Source organism: Balaenoptera physalus (genome assembly GCF_965194825.1).
Source record: "Balaenoptera physalus genome assembly, chromosome: X".
NCBI classification, from domain to species: Eukaryota; Metazoa; Chordata; class Mammalia; order Artiodactyla; family Balaenopteridae; genus Balaenoptera; species Balaenoptera physalus.
The window spans coordinates 134,521,598-134,547,020 of NC_138903.1; the positions used below are offsets into that span (position 1 = coordinate 134,521,598).

The 25,423-nt window shown below is 36.8% G+C and overlaps 1 protein-coding gene across 3 annotated transcripts in view; it reads right to left on the minus strand.

Annotated features, from left to right (window-relative positions):
* TMLHE (trimethyllysine hydroxylase, epsilon) overlaps positions 1-25,423 on the minus strand; it is a 64,533-nt gene that overhangs the window by 29,729 nt on the left and 9,381 nt on the right. For all 3 annotated transcript variants that reach the window (XM_082447861.1, XM_082447859.1, XM_082447860.1), the window contains exons 2-4: positions 14,856-15,037; positions 1,231-1,407; positions 684-963 (exon numbers count right to left, since the gene is read on the minus strand). In XM_082447861.1, the coding sequence (XP_082303987.1) occupies positions 684-963; positions 1,231-1,407; positions 14,856-15,036 (638 nt within the window). In that variant the 5' untranslated portion in view covers position 15,037. The remainder of the gene's footprint in view (positions 1-683; positions 964-1,230; positions 1,408-14,855; positions 15,038-25,423) is intronic.

The following is a 25,423-nucleotide window of genomic DNA, read 5'->3' on the forward strand; positions in this document are numbered from 1 at the left end:
CAAGCTATCTGAATCCCAGTTCTACTGCTTACAAGCAGAGCAGTCCTGGGCAAGCCACTTAATACATTTGAGCCTCAAGAGCCTCATCAGTAGAACAGGAGATAAAATACACACTTATCAGGATTACTATAATGACCAATGAAAATAACGGATTTGAATATACTGGTTAAATGCTATACAGTATAAGGCAGTAGTATTAACAACCAGGCTCTGAATTAAGCCTTAGGAATAATAGAAGGTCAAAAGCAGATGATCTTTAGACACCATCTTATTCAATCCTGTTACTGATCAGATAGGAAAATAGAGGCTACTGGGGCGGTGGGGGTGGGGATTGAGGGAAGGGGTGTGTGTGTTATGCAGTTGTCTATGTTTACCCAACTGCTTGATGGTAGAACTCAGACTACTATCTGGTTTTCTTTACTCACAGTTAGTGCTCTTTCTAGTGTACAATGACTAACTCCTACTTTGAGCATCACTGGGCTCGAAAAAAATACCAATGACTTTGAAGTCTTCACCATATTTAACATGTAAGTGTCTTTAGAGATTAGAAATCTGGGCTTCAAATAAAGCACTATAAATGGGAATCCCATTGTTCAGGCCACAAAATATTCTGGAAAAACGAGGGTGACCATACCTGTCACTGGAAATTAATTTCTGCAGATATCAGGAAACTAATGACTTACCTGATCAAGCTGATCCTTTCTGCCAACTTCTCTGTGTGTTCTTGAGTAGGAGGGACATTTTCTACAAAAGCAATTCCATAGAGCAGAAAGTTCTGTAGAAAGTTCTTCAGTCCCTCCTTGGTTTCTAAGAAGCTCTGGAAATCTACAGATGGAACTTGGGCTTGCTGGTAGATTTCAGCATTCCATAAGATTCTAGGCTGGATGACCTTTTGTTTCTGCCCTTCATAGCTGTTTTTCACCAGCCAATCCAAATCATATCTAGTCACGTGACCATCTGGCCCTTTTAAGGGAAAAATAAAAGGCATTAAAAATAATAATTATAAATACTGCCAATAATTTACTGGTTAAGAATGATGTCAGCTGTAGATTAGAGCAATTTTATTTAAGAAGAAAAATAAAAGGTTCAAAAATAAATGCTTCCAAAGAAAGGAAAAACAAAGAGTAACTAAAAGAATACCTTGTTTTGGAAAGGGGCAAACCATTTTTTGTAAAACAATTGTTCTTTAGAAGAGTACCCCGAAGAAGACCAAGTCTCCTGTCCACTCACAAGTGAAAAAGAGTGTGCTCTCATCCAGACGAATGGTCTTTGGCTGGATACATAAATCCACACTGGCAGTGTCTAGGCTGCGCTGGTGAGTCTTAGAGTTGTAGCAAGATGCTGAGCGGCAGTGGTCTCGAAGCCAGACATAATCGAAGCGCATCACGGTGTTAGCATATTGCAGTTCTAAGGAAAAGATCACACTCTTTTTATATTATTATATTATTTTACATTATTTATTTTGTAAAAATAAATAAATATTTATTTAGGAAAACTAAAAAATCAGGACCCAGAAAACTTCCTTCAAAAAGTCTTCTACCAAGAAATAAGCAAGAGCAATGAGGGGGACACTAGCCCCCTACTAGACATTAAAACATAGTATAGAACTTCTATGATTAAAACAGTGTGATGTTGGTATAGGAAAAGGCAGATAAAACAACAGAAGAGTATAAAAAGTCCAAAAATATACATGAATGCATATAGAAATTTGGTACGTAAAAACTGGCAGGTGTAATCACTGTGGAAAATATGAATTTTTAAATAAACGGTGTTGGGACAACTGATAATCATTTGCAAAAAGATAAAATTGAGTCCATACCTCATATTGTCACTGGGTGTCCATGATAAACTCAAAACAGATCAGAGTTCTAAATTTGGAAAATGAAGCCATTCAAGTATATAAAAAGAAGACATGGATAGAGGATAAAAAGGAGGTCCTTGTACCGTTCTTGCAACTTTTCTGTTAGATTGAAGATGTATCAAAATAAAAAGTTAGCAAAAAATCAAACTTTCTTATACATCAGGTTATTCATTTAGACAAGGTAAATAAAAAGGAGTTCAAATTTATAAGAGGAACAAAAACTATAAAGTGTCTGGGAAAAAAATGAAAATGTGGAAGACTACTATGGAGAAATCTATAAAATTATCCTGAAAGACTTGAAGGAAACTTGAATGGAGAAATATGCTCACAGATGGGCAGATTCAATAATGAAAAGATAGGAATTCTCCCACAAATTAATACACAGAACTCCATGTACTTTCAATCCAAATCCCAGTGAAAATTTTCATGTACTGGACAGGCTAATTCCAAGAATCATACTCAGAATTAATAAAGTAACAATTTTGAGAAAGAAAAAGAAAGGCATGGAGGGGAAGTCTTACTAGATATAAAAATGTATTATAAAGCTATAGTCATTTAAAAAGTATGATATTCATGCAGAATGGACTAACAGATCAAGGGGACAGAATAGAGTCTCAAAACAGACTCAACTGTACATGAAAATATGGTATATATTAAAGGTGGTATTTTGTAATAGTGGTGAAAAGATAGATTACTCAATAACTAGTTTTGGAAAAATGAATCTTGAAAAGTTGATTCTAGAGTCACGTCAGCCTCAACAGTAAACTACTGATAGAGTAAAAGATAAAAAATAAAACTGTTATATATTGACAACTCTGAGGTAGGAAAAGCCTTTTTAATATGACACAAAAAGCATAAAAGATAATTTGTGTATATGAAAATAAAAACCTTCTGTTTTGCAAACAATGTAAAAAACAAAGTTAAAAGACAAGTAACAGGAAAAATCTTTTTAACATAAAAGGGTTAATATCCAGGATATAGAATAAATCCTTGTGATCATTAAGATAAAAACTCAATAGAAAAATGACCAAAGGATATCAATAGGAAAGTCACCAGAAATGACCAGTAAACACATGAACTCTTCTAACCTTAGTAGTAATCAGAGAAATGGGTATTAAGATATCATTTTTTATCCATCAGAGTGACAAAAATTTTAAAGTTTGATTAAAACATGTGTTTTCAAAAGATGTGGAGAAATGCATACTCTCAAACACTGGTAATGTGAGTATAAATTGGTGAAGATACACTGAATGGCAATCTGGAAGTTTCTATGAAAATAATAAAAAATGTGTATATTTATTGCTTGACCCAGAAATTTACCTCTCAGTACTTACCTTATAGAAACCGTCACATATGAAGAGGTATGCACAAGGATATTCATAATAGTTTTGTTTATAATAGCAAAATAATTAGAAAATAAGACTAAATGTCTGTCAGTGGGGGAAGTCGAGGAATAGCTGAATAAACTGTGGTGTATCTACAATGAGATCCTAATAAACAGTTAAAAAATGCAGTATATCTGGACTCCTCAAATTAACTTTGTACAATGTTATCATTCTCACTTTAAGGACAGGAAACTAAAGCTCAGAGATGTTAAATAACTTTGTAAGATCATATAATCATTAGGTGGTGAACCTAGGACGTGAAATCAAGTTGTCCAACCCCAAAGTCCTATGCTAGTGTTTCTCAAAGTGTAGTCTTGAGAATCTCTGAAGGTGAGACTTCAGGAAAGGCAGAGTAAGGAGCTTGGAAAATCCTCTCCCCCAATAACAATGATAAAACTGGACAAAATTACCAATAACAACCATTTTAGGACCTGGAAATTGACCAAAGGCTTACAACAAATTAAGAAGCATTTAGTCAAGAAAAACTATTGAACCTTGGGTAAGAACAGTGGGAATCTGTGTGTTTTAGCTTGGGGTGCTTCCACTCCCTACCCCACCCCCACCAGCTCCATCAGCAATAGTTCTACCAGGGCAGGCAAGCCAAGAAAGCCAGCAGCTTTGCTGCTGAAGGGGACTAAATTGATTTGGAGCAGAGCACATTAAAACTCCATGCCCCTGGGTGTTGAAAACAATCAAGGAAGGCATACTGGTTGGGACAAGCAATAGATCCGCAGAACAGCCAGAAATCTATCAGGGGGATCAAGGGAATGAGACAGCTATAGTGGGCCTTGGAAAGCCCCCTCACATCCCCTGTGTTCGGTAAGGCTGTGCACACGTGCAGGGCTGTGTGCACAATAAGGAGAGATTGGAAAGGTCCCTAGTTATCTACATGTCCCTGGAGGAATGTGAGGCACAATGGAGACATGTGAAGAATGGCAGAAACTGAAAGCCTGGGCAGACTTATAAACAGCTGAAACTTTGTGTGCCCCAATCCACACACACATCCATTGGCAAAAGGTGGAAGCCTTACTGGCTTAAGGTTTTTAGCTTAACCTCTGACCAACTGTTAGCTGGCCACTAAACTATACGAGGGTTTCTCAAACCTTGGTACTGTGGACATCTAGGGCATCCCTAGTCTCCACCCACTAGATGCTAGAAGCATCCTCCTCGTCAGCTGTGACAACTAAAAATGTTCCCAGACATTGCCAAGTGTCTCCTGTGGTGGCAACCCCCCCCCAGTTGAGGACCACTGAGTTATGCTGACCCCACTGTGATACATAGAAGCCACAGTTAAAAATAAAAACGAATTACTCCAGAGAAGTCAATAACAAATAAACAAAACACACATACAGCAACAATCCCCCTGCGAGGTCAGAAATCAGTTTCTGTATTACCTAAAATGTCCAGATTTTCAACAAAAAACCCTGAGATACATATAGAAACAGAAAAGAGTGACCCTTGCAGTCCATACAAACTGTCTGAGAAGAGTATTACAAGAAATCCTATTGTCTAAGTCAGGCATGCTGCTAGTAGGTAGCTTATTACCTGGGAGGAAATGCCTTTCCCTTCTAACATCCTTGGGAGAGAAGCAGAGTGGACCACTGGGGCATCACCTCCATGTACCTATAACATCTTCTAGTTATGAGTCAAAAGTTGGTGTTGAATGCTTGAAAATCCAGACACTGAAGTTAATTGAAAGAGTCTCTGATATAGCAACTGCTGATACTGTGGAATGGGGCTATTATTTGGTGGTGATCTGAAGTTGGAGTTCTTGATCTAGGATCCATGGAATGATATGTAAAACTGTGTGTGTGTGTGTGTGTGTGTGTATGTATGTGTGTGTATAGTTCTGTATTTTTCTATGGAGAGGATTCATAGCTTGCAACAGAATTTCTATGAGATTCATAAACTAAAAATATTGAGAACCACTCCCTTAGAGTGATAAAAGTGATTAAGTACCACCAACCGTCATTCAGATTGGTCATTACACTGAGGTAATCCAGGGTTTTGACAAACTATAACTTTCAAGCTCTTGCACATGCAGTTCCCTCTGAACAGAACATTCATTCTTACCTTCTCACCCTTTTTCCCTTGCCTAATTCATATTTAAATATTCATGACTCTGCTCAAATCCTGTAGGCAGTCATTTATAACTCTTTAGTTTGGGTTAGGTAACTCTCCTCTTGTTCTTATAGCACTCCATATGCTGTCTAAAAGCATTTATCACACTGTTTTATAACTGTCTGTGTGTTTGTTTTTGCCATAAGACGGTACCTTGAGGATAGGGAATGTGTCTTGTCCATCACTGCACGCTTCGCATTTATCACAGCGCCTGGCTCCTGGTACTTGCTCATTCAGGACTGAGAATGATCCTGTCGTCAACACTATGGGTGATCTTCTCCTGCCCTATTAGATGGGTGAGAAGTTGCCAGGCACATACCGTACAGTAGTGGAATAATTTGTACTATGGGGATGGACTCATATCTTAAAAAGCTCCAAAAAATCCCCTTCATTTTAGTCAAGTTGGTATGCTTACTGTCCTTTCCATGGCTGGGATTCATTATTACCTCTGCTCTTGCCATTTTTCTCCTTAAAATTACAGGCTCCTCTAATTAAATGACCATCTTTTCTTTCAAAATCTAGCTAAAAATTAATTTAATTCAAGGAAGCTTCCTTGACTAACCCTACACTTTCTTTGAAATTAAGTAGTTGGTATGTATCAATTTAATTTGCATTTGCATATGGCATAAGCTATTTATGCTTCTTATATTTATTTACTCATTTTATGTTTTATGTTTACATTAAGGTAGGGACTATGTCTTCCATCTTTGGTTCTCTAGAAGTTCTCAGTTCTGTATAAAGTTGACACTGAACAAATGTTTATTAATTAGGTCTTGCCAAAATGTCAATACAGAAGAGAAACTTAGGACTCAACTCATTTCTCTTGTAACCTACATTTAATCAATCACCAAGGTTTGTTACTTCCGCCTCCTCTGTCACTCTGAAATCCACCTGACCTCTCCATTTCCACTCTTTTCTCCTGCCACCTTCAGGCAATCATCATCTCTAACAGTGGGCCTCTCTATAAAGCGATTTTTAAAATCAGAGTACTAAAATCAGATTGAACTTTGGAAAAACTGCTCTAGTTTCTGGACCATCAAGGGAGCAAGGCAAGGCTGTAGTAATCCTGGTAGGATAGTTGCCTCATTGCTGCTTTGAAGCTCATGCTATCCTATATAACTCTAAACTTCTTCATTACTCTAATCATGTATCTCCTGAGTCGCTTTATTTTTAAATAAATGAAGATCAGTTTACTGTCTTTTACTGTCACCCCGTCATCCCTTCCCCTGTCATCATTCTTGGCAGCTTCATCATTATTAATTGTAATACCTTCATAGTTTTCATTTCAAACACCCTATACTCTGACTACCTGTTGTTCCTTCTCCAGCTCAATTATTCAGGCACTCTTCACTGTAATAATCCTTCAACTACACAAAAAGCTCCAATCCATTGACCATAAGCTCCTTTTTGTTATCCATCATCTTGCCTCCTTTAATGTCTTCGATTCCCTCCTTACAGGGCCCACCTTCCATGATCCGTCATTTTAATTAATTCCTTGCCAACACCCTTAACTCCCTTGCCCCCCTATCGCCCTCTGCCATGCTTCCCTGACAAAGCTCTGGCCCGGATACACTCAGGTCCACACCTCCTCTGTGCCTGCAGCCAAGCAGCTAAACATTGTTAGAGACAAAAATTTAAACTGTATTGGTTACTTTCATTTTAAAATCATCACCAAAAATATCAAATGAGTACTCAACGCTGCCAAACAGTCCTTGCATAATTTCTTAGTAAAATCACTTACTCACTCTCCAAGAACACTATTATACATAGTGTCTTCTCTCCTCAAACTGCCAACACCACCTCTCCCTTCCCACTTTCAACTGATTACCTTGCTTACTCCTTCAAAGAGAATATGGAAGCAATTAGAAGACAATCTCCACAAACCCATGCTCCACATCCACCCACTTACATGCATCTGTGCCCATATATTCTGCCTTCCTTCTTGTTAGTATGGTTGAAATATCTGTGCACTTAATCAAGGCCAACACTCTCATTTATGAATCAGATCCTATCTCTTTCCTACTCAGGTACTACACTTCTGAAATTTTTCTATCCCCCTCTTTTGCATCATCAAATTGTCCCCTCCTACTGGATCATTCTCATCAGCGAACATGTTGCAATGTCTTCCATCTTAAAACAATATCCCCCTCCACTACCACTCCACCTCATATTCCCTTTCATAGTGAAACTTATGGCTTGAGGTTTCCACTACCTCTCTGTTAATAAATTTGTTTTAAATTTTAGAATGATTTTAATTTTATAGAAAAGTTGCAAATACAAAGAGTTCCCATATAGCCCTTGCCCAGTTTCCCTTATTTCTAATATCATACATTAGTATGGTAAATTTGTCACAACTGATGAATGAATATTGATACATTATTTATTAATTAAATCCCATAATTTATTTGAATCTCATTAGATTTCCCCTAATGTCTTTTTTCTGTCCCAGGATCCCATCCAAGACCCACATTACATTTAGTCATCATGTCTCCTTAGGCTCCTCTGGGCTGTGACTTTCCTTGTTTTTGATGACCTTGACAGTTTTGAGAGGTACTGGTCAGGCATTTTGTTAGAATGTCCCACAATTTGGGTTTATCTGATGCTTTTATCATGGTTAAAGTGGGGTTGTAAGTTTTTGGGAAGATAGCCACAGAAGTGAGGTGCCCTTCTCACCATATCATATCACTGGTACATGCTATCAAAGGTAGTGTTTGCTACATTTCTCTACTTAAGTTACCCCACCCTCCTTCCATATTCTATTCTTTGCCAGCAAATCACTAAGTGCAGCCTGCATTCTAGGACTGGGGACTTAAGATCCACCTCCATAGTTGGGGGAGGAGGAATATCTACATAAATTATTTGGAATTCTTTTGTATGGGACATTTATATGTACTCTCCCCATTTATTCATTTATTTATATCAGCATGGATTCATGGATATTTATTTTACACTTTTGGTTATAATCCAATATTACATTATTTATTTTCTTGCTCAAATTGTTTCAGCATTGGCCATTAGAAGCTCTTTTAGTTAGCTCCTGTGTCCCTTTAACACTGCCTCATCATTTTTTTGAGCACTTCCTTACTTTCTGGGACTTCAAGATTCTCCAGGCTCATCTTGTATTTTCTCTGACCCAGCTCTAGAATAGTCCATTTTTCTAAGGAGCCCTTGGTTCCTTTTCTTGGAGCATGGTATTAGAAACCAAGATCTGGGTGTGCTCATTGCCACTGTGGTGTCATTGTTTCCAGGACCTCTCAGCGGCTAGAGCTAGGAAATATACTAATCTATGTGTAAAAACATTATCTATATAGCCGACCCTTTAACAACATGGGTTTGAACTGCACAGGTCCACTTATACACAGAATTTTTTTCAATAGTACATACTACGTACGGCACTACACAGTCTGTGGTTGGTTGAATCCGAGAATGCGGAAATGTGGATACAGAGCAACTGTAGCAGGGAAGAGCAAAATCAGACTCCACGGTGGAGGTGGATCTGTTTATTTTAACCTTTGCTCTCCGTTGCTTTTTGTTACTATAATCACTAAAAGGATGTTGTCTATAGCTATTGGCATACATAATGGCCTGCCTCGGGGAACCCTGCCCCTCTGCCTGAATGTTAAACTAAAGTGCCTTTGTTCAGCTCACAGGGAAACATCCTGACCCTGCCCACCAGTGAATGGCTGCAAGAAAGAAGAAATTAACACATCCCCTCCCGAGGCTGGCCAAACCAGATGTTTTGCAAGACTTGTGGCCTTTTTAGTTTACTTCCTCATCTCCTCCCCCTCTCTTTTCTATAAAAGAAACTGACATCCAGACCCCGATAAGATGGTACTCTAGGACATTAGTCCACCATCTTCTCGGAGGCCCGGGTTTCCAAATAAGTCACGGTTCCTTGCCTCAACACCTCGTCTCCTGATTTATTGGCTTGTTGTGCAGCGAGCAGAGCGAGCTTGGACTCAGAACTGTGTATACAGAGGGCAATCTACAAGTTATATGTGGATTTTTGACTGCACAGAAGGTCGGCACCCATAACTCCTGCATTGTTCAAGGGTCAACTGTAATTATTTCTGCATCTATCCATCTGTATCTATATTAGGCTAAACATGAGTTTATACTGATGTCTTCAACTATAATCCAGTACCACATGATTCATTCTAGCATTTCCCCTATACTTATGGGTAACCACACTCTCCAGACCCCTAGCAACCACTGATTTGTTTTCTGTCCCTATAGTGTTGCCTTCAACAGAATGTCATGTCATTCCTTTTGATTGCTGAATAGTATTCCATTGTATGGATGTACTATAGTTTATTAATTAACCTATTGAAGGATATTTTGATAGCTTCCCACTTTTGACAATTATGAATAAAGTGGTTTTTCATGTGTGGGTTTTTGCTGTGGACATAAGTTTACAAATCAGTTGGGTAAATACCTAGGAGTGCAACTGTTGACAAGTCCATGTTTAACTTTATAAGAAACTACCAAATTTTCTTCCAGAGTGGCTATACTATTTTTGTATTATTACCAGCAATGAATACAAGTTCCTATTGCTCTGCATTCTTGTCAGCATTAAGTACTGCCAGGTTTTTTTTGGATTTTAGTTATTCTAATAGGTGTATAGTGGCATCTCATTGTGGCCTTAATGTGCATTTACCTAATGAAATCATGTTGAGCATGTTTTCATATGCTTATTTGACATACTTTTGTCCTCTGGTGAAGTGTCTGTTCAGATCTTTCTACCCTTTTAAAAATTGGGTTATTTGTTTTCTTATTGTTAAGTTTTAAGAGGTTTTTCTAAAAATCTGCATACAAATCTTTTCTCAAGCGTGTGGTTTGCAAATATTTTCTCCATGTCTGTGTGGCTTTTCTTTTCATTCTTTTAACAGTGTCTTTCACAGAGAAAATGTTTTGAATTTTGATATTGTCCAATTTACCATTTTTTCCTTTATGCATTAAGCTTTTGAAGTTGCATCTAAGAACTTTTTGCTTAATCCAAGGTAACAAACATTTTCTCATACAAGTTTTATAGTTTTGCATTTTACATTTAGGCTTATGATCAACTTTGAGCTATTTTTTACACAAAGTATGAGGCAGGTGTGAACGTTTTGTTTTGTTTTGCTCTTTTGCATAGGGATGTCCAACTGTTCTAGCACCACCTGTTGAAAAAAACAGTCCTTTCTCCATTGAATTGACTTTGCACTTTTATCAAAAATCAGTTTACCATATCTGTGTGGGTCTATTTCTGGGCTCTCAATTTTGTTCCACTGTTCTATGTATCTATCCTTTTGACAACACCACACTGCCTTGATTGTAGTTGATCCTTGAACAACATGGGTTTGAACTGTTTGGGTCTACTTATAAGCAGATTTTTTTCAATAGTAAATACTATAGTACTACCTGATTTGCAGTTAAATTGATCTGTGGATGTAAAACCACATATATGAAGGAACTGCATATATACAGAGGGCTGACTGTAAATTACACTCAGATTTTTGACTGCTCAGAAAGTTGGCACCCTAACCCCTGTGTTGTTTGTGTCAACTGTACTAAGGTTAACTTAAGCCCTTTGACTTAATTTTTTTCCAGAAGTGTATTGGCTATTCTGATACCTTTGTCTTTCCACATACATTTTAGAATCAGTTTGTCAATATCTATAGAAAAGTCTGCTGGGATTTTTTGAGTGGGATTGCACTGAATCTATAGATCATACTGAGAATTCACATCTTAAAAATATTGGGTCTTCTAATCTATGAGCATGGAAAGTCCTTCCAATTATTTATGTTCTTTCATTTTTTTTATCAGTGTTTTGTAGTTGTCTGCACACAGATTGTGTGTGTGTGTGTGTGTGTGTGTATTTACTGCCATACATCCCCCTCCAACCACTGCTTTCGTTGCTTACCACAAATTTTGATAAGTTGTATATTCATTTTCATTTAGTTCAAAATATTTTTAACTTTCCTTGAGACTTATTTTACTTATACATTTTTTGGTAGTGTATACCTTGATTACCAAATATTTGGGACTTTTCTGTCATAGACTTCTAGTTTTTTCTGTTATGGTCAATGTACATACTCTATATGTTTTTAGAGTCTTTAAAATTTTTGAGCTTTGTTTTATGGCCCAGAATGTTGTCTACCTTGATGAATGTTTCATTTAAACTTCAGAACAATGTGTACTTTACTGTTGTTGGATGGATTGTTCTATAAATTTCAATTGGGTCAAGTTGGTTGATGGTGCCTGCTTAATCTATCGATTACTGAGAGAGGTATTAAAACCAACTGAAATTGTGGATTTGTTTATTTCTACTTTTATCTCTGTTAGTTTTTGCTTCATGCATTTTGATGGCTTATTGTTAGGTACTACATTTTTAGGATTGTTACATGTTCTCTTGGAGAATTGACCCCTTTATCACTATGTTATGTGCCTCTTTATCCATGATAATCTTCCATGTTCTGAAGACTGTTTTGTCTGAAATTAACATAGTTACTGTTGTTTTGATTAGCATTGCATGGTGTTTCTATTTCCATCCCTTAACTTTAAATTAAAAAAAAATGTAAGTAGACTATTTTTTAGAGCAGTTTTAGGTTCACAGCAAAACTGAGACAAAGGTACAGACAGCTCCATATATCCCTTGTCCCCACATCATCCCTTAACATTTATCCTGAGCCTTTATATTTAAAGTGCATTTCTTGTAGACAACATATAGTAGAATATTTTTTTGATCCATTTTGACAATCTTTGTATTTTGACTGGTGTGGTTAGGCAATTTATATTTGAAGAGATTATTGATGTAGTTGACTCTAAATCTACCTTCTTGCTGTTTTCTATTTGTTGTATTTACTCCTTATTTCCTTTCTTTTTTCCTCTTTTTCTGCCTTCTCTGATTTTCCTTGGGTGTTTTTTATGATTTCATTTTATCTCATTTCTTGACTTATTATTCATACTATTTTTTAAAACTTTTTTAGTAGTTTTCCTAATGTTTACAATGTACATTTTAAATAATCTAAGCACACCTTTAGATAACTCTAAAAGTGTCATCCAAAGTGGCTGTACTATTTTGCATGCCAACAGCAATGAAAAAGAGCTCTGATTCCTATTCATCCTTGGTAGAACTTGGTATTGTCAGTTCTTTTGACTTACCTTATAATAGAATATTCCTAATTTCTCCCTCCTATCCTCTGTCACATTGTTGTCATTTGTTTCACTTTTATATGTGCTATGAACACCAAATACACTGCCATTACTATTTAAATAATTAAAATTTAGTGCAATTAAGGAAAAAAGTTTATCTTCACTCATTTCTAACACTCTTCATTTTTTTATGTAGATCCAAGTTTGTGACCTATATCATTTTTCTTCTGCCAGAAGAAATTCCTTTACAGTATTTTGAGAAGTTATATGAGAAAGCCTATTTCTCTCTCACTTTTGAAGGATTGCTGGATATAGACTTCCAGGTTGGCAGTTTTTTTCTCCTTTTAATACTTTAAAATTGTCATTCCATTGTGTTCTTGCTTGTATAGTTTCTCATGAGAACTCTGCTGTAATTCTTCTGTTTCTGTGTAAGTGAAGTGTTTTTCTCCCCTCTGACTGCCTTCAAGATTTGCTCTTTGTTTTCACTCTTTTGCCTAAGTGTGGGGTTTTCTGTGTGTGTGGGGGTTTAAAAATGGATGCTAAGCTTCTCTAAGCTTCTTGGATATGTGGTTTGGTGTCTGACACTTATTTTGGAAAGCTTTCAAAAATTATTTCTTCAAATATTTCTTCTGCTTAGTTCTTTCTTTCTTTTCTTTCTGGTATTCCATTCATGTATATGTTACAACTTTTGATATTGTTCCACATGTCCTGAATACTCTTTGTTTGTTTGTTTGTTTCCACTCGCATTTTCTCTGAGCATTTCAGTCTGGGTAATTTCTATTGACCTATCTTTATATTCACTGATTCTATCCCTTGTTGTATCTTATGAGCCCATCAAAGTCATTCCTCATTTCTGTTACTGTGCTTTTGATTTCCTTTTGATTCTTTCTTATATTTTCCATCACCCTGCTGACATTATCTATCTGGTCTTTCATTTTGTCTACCTTTTCCATTAGAATCCTTAAGATATTAACCATAGTTATTTTAAATTTCCTGACTGAAAATTTCAACACCTGTGTCATATGTGAGTCTAGTTCTGATGGTGTTTTGTCTCTTCAACTTGTGTTATTTCTTGCCTTTTAGCATGTTTTGTAATTTTGTTCTTGTAGTTGACAGCCAGACATGTATAGAGCAGTAGACACTGAGGTAAATAGGAATTTATGGGTGACTATATCAATCTGGCCAAGAGTTGGGCTATGTTTGACATTTACTGTCTCTATGGGTACCAGAGGCTTTAAATTTCTCTAGTGATCTTGTTTTTATCCCCCCTCTTGGCCTTGGCCCTTCTCTTTGTGCTTCACCTCAGAGACAGTCTGTCTTTTGCAGCTGTAATCCACTGCTATTTTAACTGGAGGCTTATTAGTTGGTTGTAGTGGGGGGGAGGGGAATTCTCTAATCTTTGGATTAAGTCTAAGTCTTTGGAGTGCATAGTGGGTCTGTTTTGGGAGTGTGGCCTTCACGGTTGTTTTTGTCCCTTTCCAGGGTGTTGTGAGTTGAACTGCATTCCCCAAATAGATATGTTGAAGTCTTAACTTCTAGTACATGTGAATGAGACGTTATTTGGAAATAGGGTCTTGGAAGATAATCAAGATAAGATGAGGTCATACTGGATTAGCGTGGGCCCTAAATCCAACACATGGTCCCCTTATAAGGAGAGAGAAATTTGAAGACACAGAAGAGACACAGGGAAGATGATGGAGGCAGAGAGTGGAGTGATGTTGCCAAAGAACACCAAGGATTGTTGGCAACCAGAAGAGGGAAGGAAGAGTTCTCTCCTAGAGTCTTCAGAGAGGACATGGCCCTGCCAACATCTTATTTCAGACTTCCTTCTTCTAGAACTGTGAAAGAATAAATTTCTGTTGTTTATGCCAATTAGTTTATGGTAATTTGTCACAGCAGTGCTAGGAAACTAATACACAGGGGTAAAGCTTTTCTCCCCTATGCCACCCAATACTTTCCCTGGCTATAGAATTTCCAGTCTATGTCTTTTGAAACTCTCTCCCCTGTATACTGAGGTTTTTTTTCTTCTTTATTTTTTCTTAGATGAGACAGGGAGATAGAGTGGGGCTGGGGCATAGCAGACTTCCTTTTCCCTAGCTGGGATGAGATTTTCCTGTTACCCTATATTAGTTTTGTCTTTCTTGCAACCTGTAAAATAATCCTGGAAATAAATGGTTAGAAGTCTTCGCAACTTCACAGAAAGTACTTTCAGTCCACATGAAAAGTATCTGTCATTGCACAATAATGTAAATATACTTTGCACTACTGAAGTGTACACTTAAAATGGTTACGGTATTAAATTTTGGTTTTTTTGTCACAATTAAAAATAAAGTATCTGCCTCTACACATCTTACCAAAATGATCTTCATGTTGCTGCCAAACACAATTCAGAGACTTGGAGGCTGTATGGTGCCAATGGATGGCTAATGGAAATAAGCTTTTGAAGTTGGGCTGTTGAAGGGCCCAACATGTGACTCGTCCCCTCAGCAGGTCCTGGAGCCTGCTTTGTAGATGGGACAACCTGCGGCACCACATCCTAGAAAATTTGACAATGAGAGTGTTAGTAACAATATAAAACAATGTTTATAAGGCTGTAGGAATGATACTACATATCTAACTATGTAAAAGAACAGATTTTATTATCTCAACCACAGCATTAAAGGAGAAATTCTGAACAGCTAAGCATAAGTGGTTGATAACCATTACTTCTATCTTCTCACCAGCCACTCATATTATGCATTGCAATCTTGCTTCCACCCCGCTATCTAACTGAAGTGGTTCTTTAGAAAATCACTAATTTTAACCTTCCAACCACATATGGAAGGATTGCTTTTTAGGGCTTATCATTCTGGGACTCTCCACTGTGACACTATTATCATCCTCATCCTGAATCCTTGAAACTTTCTTTTCCACTGATTATGTGTGATTGTGGGCAAGTTTCTTAAACTCTCAGTGTCTCTGTTTCCTGTTTTGTAAAATGAGGATAACAATAATACTTATCCCATGGGTTTAGTGTGAGGACTAAAGTACTTAGAACTTTGTTGTCACATAGTAAGTCCTATATATGTCCTATATATGATATGCTATCATTCTAATCATCATTATTATTGTGGTTATTATTAGGGATAAACTATATCTATTGGCAAAAGTACCTTGATAAACTTGCTTGGAGTTGGTGACACCCTAAGTGTCATGGTTTCAGAAATATTAATAAAATAACTTCATTTGCATAAGATCTTAAAAGGAATTAATTCATCCTGTGGGAAAAGATGGAGAAACCCATGCCACTGCAGAGAAGCTGTATGGTGCTTGACATGAACCTTCTCAATAACCCCTTAAGGTCACTAAACCCGCTAAAAATGCTTATTTTGAGTGGATATATACATGTTAAGTGTGTGGTGTAAGCTAATAAAGGGACTGATTGGTTTCATACACAAAGGCCATAGCTAGAGACATAATAGAATTTGCTGATGAATTAGGGAGGGTTCTGAAATTGGTTAGGAAATTGAGAGTTAAAGTCTAAGACAGAGGCTGGCAAACTATGGCCCATGCCTATTTTCATATGGCCACATACAGGTTTTACATTTTAAAGGACTGTAAATTAAAACAATAACATTGGACCAAGACCATATGTGGCCTGCAAAGTCTAAAATATTTGCTATCTGGCCCTTCAGAGAAAAAAATTTCCAACCCTTAGTCTAATGCTTAATTCTTAATCAAATACTCTTCTCCATTTACAATGGCTTACTACCCACAAAAAACACTCTTAAGCAAGTGCATTCATTCATTTCTTCATTATTTCACTTGACAAATATTACTAAACATGTGTAAATAGGGTACTTTCTTAAGTACTAGGAATACAAATATAATCAATTCCAGCCACCATTCAAGAATCTCATAATCATCTAGTATGGAAGAAAGACAACTACTACTATCTATAGTAGTTTTAAACACAGAGTACAGTGAAAAAGTGCAAAGGAGAAAGTGGTTAACTATGCCTGGGAAAACTGGGAGGACTCCATATGATCAGTGTTCTTCATAGAAGTGCTTCATTGTTTTCTATTTACTTACAAAATAAAATTTGCTCATTGTAGAAGATGCTGGAGTAAGGACCCTGAACTCATCTCCTCCCAGGGGCACACCAAAATTATGACTACGTACAGAGCAGCTATCTATGAGAATGACCTAAACACGAGCACTCATGTGCTCGTTCCACAACTAAAGATATAAAGGAGAAACCACAATGAGATGGGTAGGAAAAGTTGAGATGCAGTATAGTCAAGACCCATACCCCTGGATGGGTGACCCACAAGTGGGAGGATAATTACAATTGCACAGGTTCTACCCAAGGAGTGAGGGGTCTGAGCCCCCACATCAGGCTCCCTATCCTGGTGGTCCTGAACCAGGAAGACAAGTCCCCAGAACGTTTGGCTTTGAAGGCAACTGGGGCTTACTTTTGGGAGAGTCAGAGGGCTGTAGGAAATACAGACTCCATCATTAAAGGGCACACACAAAATCTCACACACTCCAGGACCCAGGGCAGAGGCAGTAATTTGAAAGGAGCCTGGGTCAGACCCACCTGCTGATCTTGGAGAGCTTCCTGGAGAGGCAGAAGGCCACTGCAGCTCACCCTGGGGATACAGACACTGGTGGCAGCCATTTGGGGAGCTCATTCTACCATGAGGACACTGGTGCTGGCAAGGAACATTGTGGAATCCTCCCTCTAGATTATTAGCACCAGGACCTGGACCCACCCCCAGCCTGTTAGCACTAGTACTAGACTCCAGGTCCTGACTCTGCCCACCAGTGAGGCAACACTAGGCCCAAGATCACCAGGGCCACAACCCCACTAACCAACAGGCTAACACCAGCTCCAGGACCTCCCTGGGCCACAATCCTGCCCATCAGGAGGCTGACACCAGCTTTAAGACACCGTGGGCCCCTCAGCTAGCTGCCCCAGGATCCAGACCCACTCAACAGTGGGCTGACACCAGCTTTGTAATATCAGATGCCACAGTCAGCCATGTCAGGAACTGGCCCCATGCACTGGCAGGCTGATGCTTGATCTGGGACAACTGGCCCTGCAACAAGCCACACTGACTGGGCTCTGCCCACCCATGGGCCAGCACTAGCCCTGGGATTTCCTGGGGCTCTGCAGCCATCCCTCTTGAGACCCAGCCCAAACCTCCAGTGGCCAGCAGCCTCTGTACAAGGCAGAGCCTGATAATCAGCCAGACAGGGCCTGCCATACCTACCAGACCACTCATAGTAGTCAGCCCCCCACAACAGAAGGGCCCACACAGCCCACACAGGGGGCACCCCCAGGGCATATAACTCTGGTGACCAGAGGGGAGTGCACTGCTCGGACACATAGGATGCCTCATAAAAAACGCCACTTCTCCAAAGTTGGGAAATGTAACAACCTACCAGATACATAGAAATAAAAATAGCAAATTAGGCAAAATGAGGCAATAGAGGAATATGTTCCAAATGAAGGAACAAGATAAAATCCCAGAAGAAGAACTAAGTGGAGATAAGCAATCTACCCAATAAAGAGTTCAGGTCATGATCATAAAGATGCTCAAAGAACTTGGGAGAAGACTGGACAAACACAGTGAGAACTTTAACAAAGAGTTAGACAATATAAAGAGGAGCCAAGCAAAGGTGAAGAATGCAATAACTGATATTAAAAAGCACACTAGAAGGAATCGACAATAGATTACATGATACAGAGGATCAGATCAGCTAACTGGAAAACAGAGTAGTGGGAATTACTTAAGCTGAAAAAAGAAATTTAAAAAATGAAGACAGTTTAAGAGACCTCTGGAACAACATCAAGTGTACTAACATTTGCATTACAGGGGTCCCAAAAGGAGAAGAGAGAAAGGGGCAGAAAACATATTGGAAGACATAATAGCTTAAAACTTCCCAAACCTGGGAAAGGAAACAGACATCCATGTCCAGGAAGCACAGAGAGTCACAAACAGGATCAACCCAAAAAGGAACACACCAAGACACACTGTAATTAAAATGGCAAAAATTAAAGATAAAGTGGGAATATTAAAAGCAGCAAGGGTAAAGCAACAAGTTACATACAAGGGAATTCCCATAAAGTTGTCAACTGACTTTTCAGCAGAAACTCTGCAGGCTAGAAGGAAGTGGCACCATATATTTAAAGTGATGAGAGGGAAAAAACTTCAGCCAAGAATACTCTACGCAGCAAGGCTCTCATTCAGTTTTGATGGAGAGATCAAGTTTTACAGACAAGCAAAAGCTACGAGGGTTCAGCACCATCAAAACAGCTTTACAAGAAATGTTAAAGGTACTTCTCTAAGTGGAAAAGAAAAGGCCACCACCAGAAATATGAAAATTATGAAAGGAAAAATCTCATTGGTAAAGGCAAATATATACAGTCATGGTAGAAAAATTAACCACTTATTAAGCTAGTAGGAAGGTTAAAAGACTAGAGTAGTAAAATCATCTATAACCACAATGAGTAGTTAAGGGATACATAAAACAGAAAGATGCAAAATAAGATGTCAAATAGTAAACACTGGGGGAGGAGGGTGAAAATGCAGGGTTGTTAAAATGCATTCAAACTAAAGAGATCAGTAGCTTACAATAATTACATATATATGTGTGTGTATATGTATATATATATGTATATATATATATATATATACACATATATAATTTGCTATATATAAATCCCATGGTAAATACACATCAAAAAACTATAATAGATACACACACACAGAGAGAGAAGAGAAAGGAATCCAAATATAATGCTAAAGATAGTCATCAAATCACAAGGAGAGAGAGCAAAAGAAGAAAAGAACATCAATTTAAAAAACTACAGAGACAATCCCAAAACAATTAACAAAATAGCAATAAGTACATACCTAACAATAATTAAGTATTTATTTATGTATTTATTTATTTTTATTTTTTGGCCACACAGCATGTGGGATCTTAGTTCCCTGACCAGGGATTGAACCCGCACCCCCTGCATTGGAAGCACAGAGTCTTAACCACTGGAGCACCAGGGAAGTCCCAACAATAATTACTTTAAAGGTAAATGAACTAAACGTTCCAATCAAAAGACAGAGTGGCTGGATGGATACAAAAACAAGACCCCTATTTATGCTGCTTACAAGATACTAACTTCAGATCTAAAGACACATACAGACTGAAAGTAAGGGGATGGAAAAAAGGTATTTCGTGTAAACAGAAATGAAAAGAAAGCTGGGGTAGCGATTTTTATATCAGACAAAATAGACTTTAAAATAAAGACTGTAACAAGAGATAAAGATGGACATTACATAATGATAAAGGGATCGATCCAACAAAAAGATATAACAATTTTAAATATAAATGCACCCAACATAGGAGCATCTAAATACATAAAGCAATATTAACAAACATAAAGGGAGAAACTGACAGTAACACAACAATAGTAGGGGACTTTAACACCCTACTTACAGCAATAGACAGATCATCCAGACAGATAATCAGTAAGAAACATTGGCCTTAAATGACACATTAGACCAGATGGCCTTAATAGTATATATAGAACATTCCATCCAAAAGCCCCATAATACACATTCTTTTCAAGTAACATGGAATATTCTCCAGGATAGATCACATGCTAAGCCACAGAATAAATCTCAGTAAATTTAAGAAGACTGAAATCACATTGAGCATCTTTTGCAAACACAATGCTATGAGACTAGCAATCAACTACAAGAAACAAAACTGTAAAAAACACAAGCACATGGAGAATAAACAACATTGTAATAAACAACCAAGGGTCACTGAAGAAATCAAAGAGGACATAAAAAAATATGAATATGAAAATGAAAATACAGTGATCCAAAATCTATGGGATGCAGCAAAAAATTTCTAAGAGGGACGTTTATAGTGATTCAAACCTACCTCAGGAAACAGGAAAAATCTCAAACAACCTAATCTTACATGTAATGGAACAAGAAAAAGGAGAACAAACAAAACCCAAAGTTGGTAGAAAAGAAATCATAAAGATCAGAAAAGAAATGAATGAAACAGAGACTAAACTACAATAGAAAAGATCAACGAAACTAGGAGCTGGTTCTTAAAAAGATAAACAAAATCGATAAACCTTTAGCCAGACTCATCAAGAAGAAAAGAAGGCCCAAATAAGTAAAATCAGTAATAAAATACAAGTTAGAACCAACACCAGAGAAATAGAAAGGATCATAAGAGATTACCACAGAAAGTTATACACCAATAAAATGGACAACAGAGAAGAAATGGAAAAAATCCTAGAAATGTACAATATCTGAAGACTGAATCAGGAAGAAACAGAAAATATGAACAACAGACCAATGACCAGTAATGACATTAAATCAGGAATGAAAACAACTCCCAACAAACAAATGTCTAGGATCAGATACCTTCGCAGGTAAATTCAACCAAACATTTAAAGAGTTAACACCTATCCTTCTCGAATTATTCCCCAAAACTGCAGAGGAAGGAATAGCTTCCAAACTCATTCTACCAGGCCAGCATCACCCTGATACCAAACCAAAGATATCAAAAAAAAGAGAAAATTACAGGCCAATATCACTGATGAACATATATGCAAATTCCTCAACAAAATATTAGCAAACCAAATTCAAAAATACATTAAAAGGATCACACACCATGACCAAATGGGATTCATTCCAGGGATACAAAGATGGTTCAATATCCACAAATTAATCAGTGTGATACACATTAACAAATTGAAGAGAAAAAAATCATATGATCATTTCAGTAGATGAAGAAAAAGCTTTTGACAAAATTCAACATCCATTTACGATAAAAACTCTCAACAAAGTGGGTATAGAGGGAACATACCTCAACATAATAAAGGCCATATATGACAAGCCCACAGCTAACATCATACTCAATGGTGAAAAGCTGAAACCATTTCCTCTAAAATCAGGAATAAGACAAGGATGCCCACTCTCATCACTTCTACTCAATATAGTATTGGAAGTTCTAGCCAGACCAATCAGACAAGAAAATAAAATAATGGAATCCAAATTGGAAAGAATGAAGTAAAACTGTCACTGTTTGCAGATGTCGTGATATTATACGTGAAGATCCTAAAGATGCCACCTAACAACTACTAGAACTCATCAATTAATTTGGTAAAGTTGCAGGATATGAAATTAATATAGAGAAATCTGTTGCACTTCTATACAGTAACAATGAACTATCAGAAAGAGAAATTAAGAAAGCAATCCCATTCACAATCACATCAAAAATAATAAAATACCTAGGAATAAATGTAACCAAAAAGTAAAAGACATGTGCTCAGAAAACTGAGAAACCAATGAAAGAAACTGAAGACGACACAAATAGATGGAAAGATATACTGTGTTCTTGGATTGGAAGCATTAATATTGTTTAAATGACCATACTATCTAAGGCAATCTAGCGACTCAATGCAATCCTTATCAAAACATCAGTGGTATTTTTCACAGAACTAGAATAAGTAATTATAAAATTTTATGGAAACACAAAAAAACCCAAATAGCCAAAACAATCTTGAGAAAGAAGAATAAAGCTGGAGGTATCATGCCCCTGATTTCAAACTATACTATAATACTATGGTAATCAAAACAGTATGGTACTGACACAAAAACAGACACATAGATCAATGCAACAGAATAGAGAACTCAGAAATAAACCCACACTTATATGGGCAAGTAATCTACAACAAAGTAGGCAAGAATATATAATGGGTAAAAGACAGCCTCTTCAATAAGTGATGTTGGAAAACCTGGACAGCTACATGCAAAAGAATCAAAAGTGGACTACTTTCTCACACCATTCACAAAAATAAACTCAAAATGGATTAAAGACTTAAATGTAAGACCAGAAACCAGAAAACTTCTAGAAGAAAACATAGGCAGTATGCTCTTTTACATTTGTCTTAGTAATAGTTTTTTGGATATGCCTCCCTAGGCAAGGGAAACAAAAGCAAAAATAAATGGGATTACATCAAACTAAAAAGCTTTTGTACAGCAAAGGAAGCTATCAGCAAAATGAAAAATTTGCCTTTTGAATGGGAGAAGATCTTTGTAAATGATGTATCTGATTGGTTAATATCCAAAATATACAAATAATTCACACAATTCAACATTAAAAAAAGCAAATAACCCAATTAAAAATGGGCAGACAACCTGAATATACATTTTCCCAAAGAAGACATACAGATGACCAACAGGCACATGAAAAGATGCTCAATATCACTAATCATCAAGTAAATGCAAATCAAAACCACAATGAAATACTACTTCACACCTGTCAGTATGGCTATTATCAAAAAGCTAACAAATAACAAGTGTTGGTGAGGATGTGGAGAAAAAGGAACCCTCGTGCACTGTTGGTGGGAACATAAATTGCTGCAGCCACTATAGAAAACAGTATAAAGTTTCCTCAAAAAATAAAAAACTGATCTACCATATGATCCAGCAGTTCCACTCCTAGGTATTTATATGAAGAAAATGAAAACACTAAACTGAAAAGATATATGCACCCCTATGTTCATTGCAGCATTATTTACAGTAGCCATGATATGGAAGCAACCTAGATCCCAGCAATATATGAGTTCAAAAAGAAGATGTTACACCCACACACACACACACAGACAGACTGGAATATTAGTCAGCCATAAAAAAGAATGAAATCTTGCCATTTGTGAAAACATGGATAGACCTAGAGGGTATTATGCTAAGTAAGATACATAAGACAGAGAAAGACAAATTCTATATGATCTCACTTATATGTGGAATCTAAAAACCAAAACAAATTAACAAACATAATAAAACAGAAACAGAGTCATAGATACAGAAAACAAACAGGTGTTTGCCAGAAGGGAGAGCAGTGGGGGGAGGAAAGAAATAGATTAGGGAGATTAAGAGGTACAAATTTCCAGTTGCAAAATAAATGAGTCACCAGTATGAAATGTACAGTGTGGGGAATATAGTTATAGCTATGTAATATCTTTGTATGGTGACAGATGGTAAGTAGAGTTATCCGGGTGATCATTTAAAAATGTATAGAAATATCAAATCACTATGCTGTGTAACAGGAACTAACATAGTGTTGTAGGTCAATTATACTTCAAAAACAAACAAACAAACAAATAAATTCATAGAAAAAGAGATCAGACCAGAGGCGGGGAGTGGAGGGAGAAGGAATTGGATGAACAAGATCAAAAGGTACAAACTTCCAGTTATAAGATACATAAGTACTAGAGATGTAATGTACAACATGATAAATATAATTAACACCATTGAATGTTATACACTAAAGTTGTTAAGAGAGTAAATCCTAAGAGTTCTCATCACAAGGAAAAAAATTTTTTTCCTTTTCTTTAACTTTGTATCTATTGAGATGGTGGATGTTCACTAAACTTATTGTGGTAATCATTTCATGATGTAAGTCAAATCATCATGTTGTACACCTTAAACTTATATAGTGCTGTATGTCAATTATATCTCAATAAAACTAGAAGAAAAAACCACTTCCTCACTGTAAAAAGAAAAAAAAAATCTAAACAACTGAGAAATATATAAAATAAAAAGTCAAAGCCTCCTTCCCTCATTATTTGCCATTCCCATTCCTTCAAGGAAACTCATCAACAATCAACAGTTTGGAGAACCAACCTCAAGATCACATACAGCTGAAATCTCCACAACTGCCACACATACATACAGAAATACACTTTTTTTTTTTTTTTTGGTGAACATAGTCTGTGGATCACTTGGGTAAATGCCGAAGAGTGCTATTGATGTTTTACTTAACATTACTAGAATCTCTGAAACTGTCATCCAAAGTAGCTGTACTATTTTGCATTCCACCAGCAATGAATGAGAGCTCCCATTCTTCTGCATCCTTGCTAGAGCTTGGTATTGTCAGTTTTTTGGATTTAGCCATTTTAACAGGTGTGCAGTAATATCTCATTGTTGTTTTAATTTGCATCTCCCTAATTATGAATAATGCTGTGCATATTTTCATATTCTTAATTGCCACCTATATATCTTCTTTGGTCAAGTGTCTGTCCAAAGATCTTTTGCCCACTGTACATTTTTTTAAGCAAGATTTTTTTTAGAGCAGGTTTAGGTTCACAGCAAAATTGAGGGAAAGATATAGAGATTTCTCATACACCTCCTGCCCCTACACGTGCATAATCCCCACCATTATCAATATCCTCCACCACAGAGTGATACATTTGTTACAAGTGATGAACCTACATAAACACATCATTATCACCCAAAGCCCATAACTTATATTAGGGTTCACGCTGGGTGTTCTACATTCTATGGGTTTGGGCAAATGTATAATGACATGTATCCTTTATAATAACACACAGAGTATTTTCATTGTCTTAAAAATGCTCTGTGCTCTGACTATTCACCCCTCCCCCACCATGAGTTTTTATATGCAATATTTTCATTTTTTAGCCAATTAAAATATTTTCTAATTTCCATTGTGATTTTTAAAATTCGACCTACAGGTTATTTAAAAGTAAACGTATTTTAGAGGGATTTTCTATTTTTATTTTTATTATTGTTTTCTAACTTTATTTCATTGTGGCAAAAAAAACCCTCAGTACAACTGTAAATTGTTGCTGTATGGTCTAGCATATCATCTATTTTTTGGGTGCAGAAAAGAATATATATTCTGTAGTTGTTGCATAAGGTCATCTGTATATGTCTGTCAATTAGGTTGTTTGTTAATATTATTGTTCAACTGTTCTATATACTTATTGGTTTTATTTGTCTTATGATCTGTTAGTTATTGAGGGATATGTATTAAGATCTCTGATTATGACTGAATTTATTTACTGGACATCTGTCAATTTTTGCTTTGTATATTTGGGTTGCAT